The sequence below is a fragment of the Scleropages formosus genome, chromosome 4, assembly GCF_900964775.1.
Source record: "Scleropages formosus chromosome 4, fSclFor1.1, whole genome shotgun sequence".
Taxonomy (NCBI): domain Eukaryota; kingdom Metazoa; phylum Chordata; class Actinopteri; order Osteoglossiformes; family Osteoglossidae; genus Scleropages; species Scleropages formosus.
In genome coordinates, this window is record NC_041809.1 from 33774713 (window position 1) to 33785425 (window position 10713).

The following is a 10713-nucleotide window of genomic DNA, read 5'->3' on the forward strand; positions in this document are numbered from 1 at the left end:
ACAGGGCTGTGCCACTGTCCACTATACTATCTGCCACTTTTTAAAAAATTAAGTTTGACAGATGTATTCCCACAAATACAAAACTTCAACAGCAATCCTAGTGAGCCATGATGAGAAAGAAAGGTCAGACTCAGTGGGTGGGTATTCCTTTACCTGAGGCTGAGTACTAAGAGACCTGGCTGCAACATAAAAACCTTTTTTTTTTTTTTTTTTTTTATTTAAATAAATAAAAAATAAAAAAAAACATGCACAAACAAATACCACAGCTTCAGGGCAAAATGTTGAATTTCGGAAAAGAGCACAGCTAGAATTCACCCTGACGAAAGCTCCAGCAGGCTAATAGCAAATTAACAACGCATACATTTCCCAGTGTGCATTGCGAAATAACCGAGCCCACCAAACGCGATGCATTTATGTAATTGTAGTCCAGTCGCACGCGTTCCGTTTCACTGTGAGCAGTTGTTTCTGTGTATGTATCATAAACCATTTCCCTCCCCTTGGTTAGGCACAAATAAGCGCAGATATACACACGTTTCTAACGCGTTGACCATACCCCCCTTCTGGTTAGTGGAGACTTGAGCGTTGTTTGTCGTCGGGATGGCGGAGGGGAGCACCAGCGCGGTTCATCTGCCTCCCGGAGACCCGAAGCTCATAGGCCTCATCGTGGAGCACCTGAAGAACCGGGGCCTCTTCGACGAGTTCCGCCGGGACTGCCTGGCAGACGTGGACACCAAGGTAGCCGCCTGCCTTTTATGTGGCTTCTTCTATTGAAGACGGCTATTTTTTTAACGCGAAATGTACTGTTAAATTTACGTTTTTCTAGGAGCCACCGTCTCGTCTGCCTGCATGGTGGTGTTGTGAGATAGTTTGTTACGGACGCGCTTCCCACTTCGAAGTAGAAGCGCAAACCTTTTGTTTTGTGTTTTTTTTTTTTTTTTCCCCGTCGTCGTCGTTTTTGTTGTTGTTATTATTGTTGTTGTTGTTGTTGTTAGCAGCTCGCACTGGTCTTTTATTCGTACTTGCTTGTTGTTACTGTGGGAACTGCTCGCCCACAGCCAGCCTATCAGAACTTGCGGCAGAAGGTGGACAACTTCGTGTCGAACCACCTGAGCAGCCAGGAGTGGAGTCCCGACATCAACAAGAACCAGATGCGCAACGGGCTGCGGCAGAGCGTCGTGCAGTGAGTACCGGCCCGCCCGGTCAATAATAACGATCAATAAGGGTCAATAATAAGGCCCTTATTAAGGGTTAATAATAGCGGTCAGTAATAAGGGTGAATAATAGTATAGCAGTCAATAAGGGTCAATAATAATGGTCAGTAAGGGTCAATAATAAGGCCCTTATTAAGGGGTAATAATAGCAGTGAATAAGGGTCAATAATAATAGTCAATAATAATGGTCAGTAAGGGTCAATAATAAGAGTCAATAATAACAATCAATAATAAGGCCCTTAGGGTCAATAATAACGGTCAATATTGGTCAGTAAGGGTCAATAATAACGGTCAATATCGGTCAGTAAGGGTCAATAATAAGAGTCAATAATAACAATCAATAATAAGGCCCTTAGGGTCAATAATAACGGTCAATATCGGTCAGTAAGGGTCAATAATAGTATAGCAGTCAATAAGGGTCAATAATAACAGTCAATAATAAGGCCCTTAGGGTCAATAATAATGGTCAGTAAGGGTCAATAATAACAATCAATAATAATGCCCTTAGGGTCAATAATAACAGTCAATATCGGTCAGTAAGGGTCAATAATGATGGTCAGTAATAACAGTCAATACACACACACATACACACACATGGTCAGAAACTGCTTGACGCAAGAAGGGGGTTGCGGCAAACAAGAGCCTAACCCAGCAACACAGGGCACAAGGCTGGAGGGGGAGGGAACACACCCAGGACGGGATGCCAGTCCGTCACAAGGCACCCCAAGCGGGACTCGAACCCCAGACCCGCCAGAGAGCGGAACCCGGCCAAGCCCGCTGCACCACCGCGCCCCCTACTAACAGTCAGTAATAGCGGTCAGCAATGAGTGAATCGAGTAAACACTCACCACTGTTCTGTTACCAACCTTTCCAGGGCCATAAGACAGGTGTTATTCACGCCTCCCCTCATCTCCAAAAGTGCACGATAAATGTGTAAATCATGTTTCTTTAATGATATGATGCAATACAATACAGTTCTTGAGCGTTCTTAGTCATGTCAGTTTTTAACCTCGATTATGATTGAAGTTTACTGATTACAGAGATACCACTAGTTACTCCTAGGGTGTCATTTTAGCCACAGAATGTGGCTTTTCACTATTTCTATGAAAATTTTCAGGAATTTTTGTTCACAAATATAAGGAACACTCCACTGAGAGATTCTAAGTGCCATTTATTAGCTAGATATTCTGCACTGGAACATTCTAGTCCAGAAGGTACTGTAATACTCTTTTTAACCCGGTGCCAAAATTTCCTAATTTCAAGAATGTGGAATATTTTTCTAGAAACTGACATATACATTTACATACATTTATTTCGCATCTGCTACGTGAATAAATGTATCTGCACAATGATTTTGTACAGCAGGTTGTTATTCTTAATGCGCTTGACTGTTTTAGAACCGCATTCACACTGAAAAAACCTTATCGATGCATTAAAACACAGTTTCCACAAACTGCTAATTAGTGTCCATTGTTGACGGGTTCGGCCCATAAACCTGTCCAGCATCTGTCCTGGGCTACCAACACTGGGGAGCACCAGACAAAAGCTGCACCCACTGTAGAAGGGAGCTGAATTTTGGCAGGTAATGTGGCCACATGTACCACTCGAGGGAGGTTTGCAAATACAGTTAATCTGTACTTCACCGGGTCTCGGCGAACCAGATATTGGAATGACTGGACAGTGCAGTGCAGCACATTTATTCATTTAGCTGACGCTTTTCTCCAAAGCAACTTGCAATGTTAAGGTTACAATTATTTACCATTTATACGGGTGGGTAATTTTACTGGAGCAATTTAGGGTAAATACCTTGCTCAATGGTACTGCACTTGGAGGTGGGATATAAACCCGCACCCTTTGGATCCAAAGGCAGCAGCTCTAACCACTACACTGCCAGATACCCAATATATTACATAAGACAAATAATGTAGAAGACATGTATCTTACAGAATTGTCAAAAAATTATAAGCGGAACAAAATTTTTAAATTACCTTATTTCAATATTTGAAATGATTTGCTTTCTTAAAACCTTTAATATTATCATAAAGAATATTTTAAATGCAAATTTAGTGTCAGACACTGCACCATCTTCCCATGTGATATTGTTGATTCTTTGAAATTTCTCTCTAGAGCAGTTGGTTAATCAGTGGAATGAAACCCAAATTGTTTTTTTTAAAAAGAAAAAAAAAAAGTTAATTTAAACATCAAAAGTGATTTTCAAGCATACACTTCACAATACATAACATAATATTTTTTCCACAAATCCAGAATTAGAAAGGAGCATCTTTTTTTTCCATTATTCCCTTCTTATAATGATCAGTCTTTGTTTTACCCCTAGCAATAGAATGATGGGCGAAATGAAACGCAATTTAAAAGCAAAAACTTTTTCAGTCTTTCAGATAATTAGAAAGCATATGAATTATACATGCACAATACAAAAAAGATATTAGATGCAGAATCAGTAACAAATTGCTGAGTCATTTTGTGTATGTGCTGTGTTTTGTTAGTTTTTCTTATGTATGTATCAGTTTCTGTCATGTGAAAATGATTTTTTTTAATTATTTTTTTAAATAATGCTTATGATTTATTGGAGTGACTGATCAATGTTGTGCGTAACGTGTGAAGTCTGCGTGTGTTTCCAACAGGTCAGGCATGCTGGAGTCTGGGGTGGACAGAATCATCACTCAGGTGGTGGATCCCAAGCTCAACCACACCTTCAGGCCCCACATAGAGAACGCCATTCATGAGTTTCTGGCCACTGAAAAGAAGGAAGAGGGAGGGTCAAACACAAACGCCGAGGTGGAGCAGCAAGATGGTTCCAGCTCAGGGCCAAAAACACCGTGACGCTCAGCTCTCAAAATGGACTAAAAAGGGGGCCTTTTCTATGTTACGTGTTGGGGTCTTTACAGTGGAGCCAAATGAGTACAGTTAATGTTTACATCAGGGGTACAAAATGAAGCCCATTATTTTCACTTAAGGGCTAAAGGATGTTTAAAAAAAAAAAAAAAAAAAAGCTTTTAAAGACAATACTAGTCCTTATGTTGGAAGCTGACCGAAAACACACCTCAGGTTGGGTTTTGTTGAGTCACCTTGAGTCTGTTTGTATAACAGTGGCTGGTCAAAAACAAAACAAAGAAAATGGGATTAATTTGATGATTAAGGACAGAGCACTAGTCACAAAAAAGATTTTGTAAGGTGTTGCTATTGCACCTCTGGCAAAGGTTAAATTATAGTGTTTTTGAAGTACTCTTCTGCGTTTTGTCTTCCAGTTTTCTTGATATAAGAATTAGCATAGCGATTATGAAAATGATTGAAACTGGTACTTTATAATTTGTTGTATGAATGTCAACAACACGGGCATTAATGTCAAGCAATCGGAGCATAAATATATATGAGGAGGAATTGAAAGCAGGGTAACTTCAACCAAAACAGGGTATTCGGTAAGAGTAGAATCACGTACATTTCAGATAAACAAACTTCTGCCAATAGGAAAAATGACAATCCACGATTACATAATGACAGCATTTACACCTCTCACCTAGTCCCCCCTCCCTGCCTCCACACAGTGTTTGGTTAACAAGTTTGAGCAGTAAATCAGCCAGAATGTCTTCAAAACTATTTTTCAGCAGTTTTCAGAGATGTAGGACACTTGGAGGTTTTACTCTCTACTCACACTTCATATTAGGATATTAAATGCAGAATTACTAGTTATTAAAATTATCCAGCTTTCTAAATTTGATCTTCCAAACTACTGTACTCAAGTCACTTTTATGGTACATTGTGTTCTGAACACAATAAGGGATAAAGTACTAGTTAATGCTATTGAGCATTTAATAATGGTCTGACAAAATGAAGCCAAGTAATTCCTTTAATTAATAGCCTTGGGCTCATTTAAAGAACCCGGCACATAAGCAGCATGAGAAAAATAGTTCGTATATCAAATCCTTTTGCTGTATTGTGCGTGTGTGTGTGCACGCGCACAAATTGTGACGTGCCTTGCATGTGGTTTGATCAGGTCACGTATTTTCGAGAGAACAGTTCTGTGCCACTGTTTGTTTATGTTTAACAGACATTTCGGTGCAAAAGGCCTTGGAACGCATGAGTGAATCCAAAGGACCCATCTGGTTAGTTTAGTCTGGGAGAAAGGCCAGTAGTCTGTAGCACCCAGTCCAGCACGTTGCAAGTCCCCTAGTCAGTACAGCCATGGAATACAACGCTAACAGGACGTCGGGGTGACGATCGCTGTGATCTAGGAGCGTTTTGCACAGTTTGCCATAGAAAAGTTGTGCAACACTGAACGCTTGACCCTGTGTCTCATTGTGGCCATGCTGTCGAAATAGCAAGACATACTAAGAACTGCTTTTTCTACTGTGTTTGAAGGGATTGAGATGTGGTGTGATCAACGTAGTTGATGTTTAGGAGTAACGGTTTGGGTTTTGGTAGATACGCCTGTGATTAAGTTTTTTGACAATTTGAAATAATATGCTTTGCTAGAGCAACTGAGTGATATGGGGGGTTTTTTTTCCAGAAATGTAAGGTGTCTCAAAGTACTGCTTTACACTGTTATGTCTTTGAACTGCAGTCAAGCAGTGGACTGGGTGTTGCTTTTGACGACAGTTGGTGTTTTTTGGTTCCTCAACCTTCGGGAGGTCACAGTGCACATTCCCAGAGATGTCTACCTGGCCTTCAGTTAGGATATGAGTGAGGAGAGGTAGTGTACATACTGTACTGCTGATATTAAAGTGACTTGCAGTTGTTTCTAATGAGCTGTTTAAAGCAACATGATCTGATTAAAAAATTCCCTAAATATCTGTTGGTACTGAATTTTAATACTGAATATTTAATTGGTACGGAAATCTTATCTGTGGAACAGTGAACTCCACAATTCCAAGCAGTTCAGCTTTTCGTTCTTTCACCCTCTCAACAACTGAGTGGAACATTGTAGTCAGCAGACCTGACTGAGTGACCCTTTACTTGATCAAACCTGTTTGTTTTTGTCAAATTGCAGCCAAGGTATCCAATCAAAAGTGCACATCATATATGGCATGACACATTAGGTTTCGTAGGAGCCTTTAGGCACTGATGGGCTCTATAGGTGGTGGTAGCTGGAAGTCTCAGAGTTGACCTTGAACTATGAGCAGGTTTTTGCTGAGGGTGTTGACACTGTGTGTGTCTGCATTCCTTAGTGTAGCTGGAGGAAAAATTGCAGTCACGTTCAGTTCTGGTCACTTGTCTAATACCTGATTGATACTGAGACTCATTCCCGTCTCTAATTTGAGCCACAGTGATGCAGTTGGGTTGTGGTTTCAACCTTCAAGGTGATTTTACCACACTGGGGGCTAACAGAGTTCCTGGCATAGTGATCTGTGAGCAGGGAGTGTGGACTTTGCTATAGGTCTTCTGTACATCTGCCCTGAAAGGTTAAAGAGAAAACGCAACTGTCTTCATCTTCTTGTGCATTCTGTGATTTACCGTCATGTTTTTTCTTTCATAATCATGTTTATTCTGATATTATTATCGTTTGGGTTGCGAGTTACTACTTCTGCAGAAACCTAGTCTAGATAGTAAATGTTTGTACAGATTGTCAAGGTTTAGTCCGCAACGGGGCAGGTTCTTTGGAAGTGACGTAGCTGTGCAAAGCCATTGAAACATTACCGGGTCACCATTGTACGCAATTACACCAAATCCAACTCCGACTCTGTCCGTGACAAGAGAGGTGCATCACGATTGGCTCCAGCCTATAGATGTGTAGAAACCCATAAAGGCCAGTAGAGCATGAACAATAGAGCCTCATCGCTGGAACCATCCCAGAAGTCCAATTTGTGATAATCCCATTGAACTTGACTGCATCGTCGTTGATTTCAAGTGTCTAAAAAGTTTTGCTGAAAGAGTTGTTTTGAATCTCTTGCTTAAAACAGAGAGATGGCACATATTATGTACTCAACACTTTTCTTCAATGCACTTTACACTGACCTGGGGTTGGGGTGGAGGGTTCGTACCTGGGTCTTTCAATTTCAAGAAAACTGAAACTCTACGCTACCTGCTTGCTTCTCAGGTACATTGTTGCACATCAAGACTCAGTTACTACGTGTACATGTGATTAACGGCTTTTGCCTGCAAACACTTTTGTATAACTTACCTTCACAGATTCTGGTACAATTGTGCAGTTCAGTTTTTTGGATCTAAAAGGTTTGTACAATTCAGACTAAGTACCTGGCTCAAGAGAAACACAGCAGCAGCTCTTCTGGAATTTGACCCTGTTAATCCTTCTGAAAAATGTGAAATGAATGCAACCAAGGGTTTAGACTTCCAAGGCTTAATACTCAATATTATGTGTCTGTTTAACAAAAATACTGAGTAAAAGTGGTTTTAAAACTGTAAAAGCAGACCAATTCAGTAAATACCTGAAATACATATAATCAGATTACACCAGTTACTTGACACATTAATTTTGTGTGAGTCCCAGTTAAACCAAAGTTGAGTAGCTTTGTTATGCAGCAAAATGGACCCAACACTGAGAGAGAAGACATTGTTGAATTATTATTTAACACTTGGCCTTATGCAAGGCAGCATTTACAGCTTTTAAAGCCATTTGTACAGGTGATTTTAACTCCAGGTCTATATTTGCATTTATTTATTTAGTTGAAGCTTTTCTCCAAAGCAGTTTACAATCTTAAGCTTCTTGTGATTATTTACTCATTTATGGAGCTGGGTAATTTTATTGGAGCAGTTTAGGGTAAGTAACTTGCTCAAGGGTACTACAGCTAGAGGTGGGAATCAAACATTAGACCTTTGGGTTCTTAGGCAGGAGCTCTAACCACTACACTACCAGCTGTCTCTGTATACTGTGATGGTACCTGCTGTTTTGGAAGGATTCATCAAGATGTTCAAGGAGCTGCTGCTGTTGTACAAATATCACTTAAGAACACTTTGAAGGAAAAACAAACTTGTAAATGGTAAAAACATACAGTTCTCCTTCTGGACGTCTGCTGCACAGCGATGGCCCTTGAAGTGCTCCGTGTCGCTTTGTGACCCCCCACCCCCTTCGGAGCCAGGCTGTACAGCAGAACAGCAGCTGTGAGAAAGCGCAGTAGCACCAGCGTCTCTCGTATGGTCCACGCCAGCGAAACATTTGGAATAGAGAGGCAACTCTGTGCTTTTGCACGTCCGTGATGCATTTCTTGGGCGGCCGCTGAACATGTATGCGAGGGCTTAGCCTCGTCGGCCGAGACACGCCAGCCGTTTCCAGGGAAAAGGCATCAGGCGCAGCTTTGTTGAATGTTCCCAGCAGAGACAAGGATTGATTGTTGCAGCCCTGGTCAGAACTGGTTCTCTCTTTGCCGTGTGCAACGTGCTGCACCGCAGAGGCTTTGGGGTTGGCGGGGGTGGGGTGATGATGCCGGAGTGCTGGTGAGTGCACATTCACATGTCTTTCTGCTGACTTAATCTTCTCAGATGCAGAGGTGCATACCAGTCGTTGCAGGAATTCTGAGCGTATTTAATTTGAGCTTTTTTTTCCATTTCTTTGCCATTGAGATAATCTAAGTGCAGTAAAAAACCCAGATCCATTTTTGTCTTTCATTGCATTTGACAAAAGAAATGTATTTAACATACAACTCACGTTTCTAGGACATTGATATGATTGCGTGATTCGTGCTCTCATACTATGGTACAAGTCTCCGTTCGCTCTGTTCATCATGATACCTTCTGCTGCCTGTCTTAATGGCAGGATCATCAGCTGTCTGGAGTAAAGAGCCACCGAGGAACTGCTGAGGAACTGTGGGCTTCGTGCTGCTCAGCTTCCCTCTTCCTCGCTCTCGTGGTTTTCCTTTGCACCAGGTCACATTCGTTCCCTTCTTCCTCTGCCGGAAACAATTCGCTGATGAATCGCCCAACCCGAACTAACAATGTGCTCCTTTAAAAACTTGAACGACTTGGAACAGCAGTATAACACTCAAATCAAAATATTACATCTGTAGACTTTATCACGCAGCTCTTCAAACATGTTTCGAATCACTTTTGCTGATTGGTATGGACAGAAAAGCACTTTGGTGACAGCAAAGAATAGTTCTGTTATTTCACTGTATTTCATTATACATTACGATACATTTTATTTTGAAAGAGCCAGAAAAGCGCATGCATTAAAGGTAGAATATTATGTGCCCCTTGATTTTGTCATGGAATTGTTTTTCTGTCATCCTCTCCCCATGTTGCCATTGTACATTCACACTCTTTGTGTGTAGTTTTTCCTCTTTTTTACCACCACATATCCATGTTGTAGCATTTTAATGAACAGCTGTGAAGAACCTGCAACACTGTGGGACTGTAGGGTCACGAAGGCTTAGAACTTACCAGATCTTTCTGCTACTAACATGTTCTAGCCTGTAAGATATAACATATAAGGCCATAATAACAACTGACATGTTTTTGTTTTACCAATGACATTGTAGGGTTTATTTATGAACAAAGACATTCATAGTTACAGTCTTACAGTGTGTTAAGCTTCCTGATTCAAAGATGACTCAGAATGTAAATCAGTGATCAGTTTTAAAAAGGCTAATGTATAGGTAAGAAAAGAATTACTGTCAGTCTGAGATCATTGTCCTCGGTCCTGGTTAAAGCATGACATTTAGATAAATGGTGACAAAATAGATACACACACACACACACACCCACACACACAGTGGCTAAAGCCGCTTGTGCCAAGTGGGGTCACGGCAAGCCGGAGCCTACCCTGGCAACACAGAGCATAAAGCTGGAGGGGGAGGGGACACGCTTAGGACAGGACGCCAGCCCATCGCAGGGCACCTCAAGCAGGACTCAAACCCCAGACCCACCAGAGAGAAGGCACAGGCCAAACCCACCGCACCCCCCTGTAAGTTGAAATATATTTACTCAAACGACATAACATGTTATGGTAATTTTGACACTACTTAACTTTAAACCAGAAGAGCATCATCACAACATTAATGCAACAGAAAATGAAGTAATCATGTAGCTAATATCTAGCTATTAACAATCCCTTTTATTTCTGGACTTTGTTTGACTTTCATATGCATGTTATTTAAATGACTAGTGTGTGTGTGTGTGTGTGTGTGTGTGTGTGTGTGTGTGTGTGTATTAAAACGCCCATAGAAGGAATTATAGTTATTAAATATGGATATAAGCTTTGTTTTTCACAAACATTTTGAACAGAAATGAAAAATATTAGTAGGAAGTAGCACTGATTCGGTGGAGAAGTATGACAATAACCAGGTTCGGACAACCTTTCTGGGCACAATCATTTTTCACTTGGACGAAAGGACAGCAACATACGACGACTTCTGTTCATCTACGTCCTACCAAACCTGGTGCTCCTTGCCTAACATTAAGTGGCTTTGGAGTAGAAACTTTTATTTCAGTTGAGACTGTATGACCACCAGGGGGCATAGATATAAAGATTAATTTTAACTTTTCTCCCCTCTCCTATACTTTCAGAAATTAATTTCTGTTTGAAGTACACCGG

The 10713-nt window shown here is 41.0% G+C and overlaps 1 protein-coding gene across 2 annotated transcripts; it reads left to right on the forward strand.

Annotated features, from left to right (window-relative positions):
* The first annotated feature begins 417 nt into the window (after nucleotides 1-417).
* bod1 (biorientation of chromosomes in cell division 1) lies at nucleotides 418-4230 on the forward strand. Of its 2 annotated transcripts, none has more exons than XM_018752021.1 (4): nucleotides 418-469; nucleotides 569-735; nucleotides 1056-1180; nucleotides 3854-4230. In XM_018752021.1, exons 2-4 carry the CDS (start codon nucleotides 598-600, stop codon nucleotides 4050-4052), a joined length of 462 nt encoding a protein of 153 aa, XP_018607537.1. In that variant the 5' UTR covers nucleotides 418-469; nucleotides 569-597; the 3' UTR covers nucleotides 4053-4230. The 2 variants fall into 2 exon arrangements, with proteins under 2 accessions (XP_018607537.1, XP_018607538.1); XM_018752022.1 differs by having other exon boundaries at nucleotides 434-451.
* Nucleotides 4231-10713: the final 6483 nt, after the last annotated feature.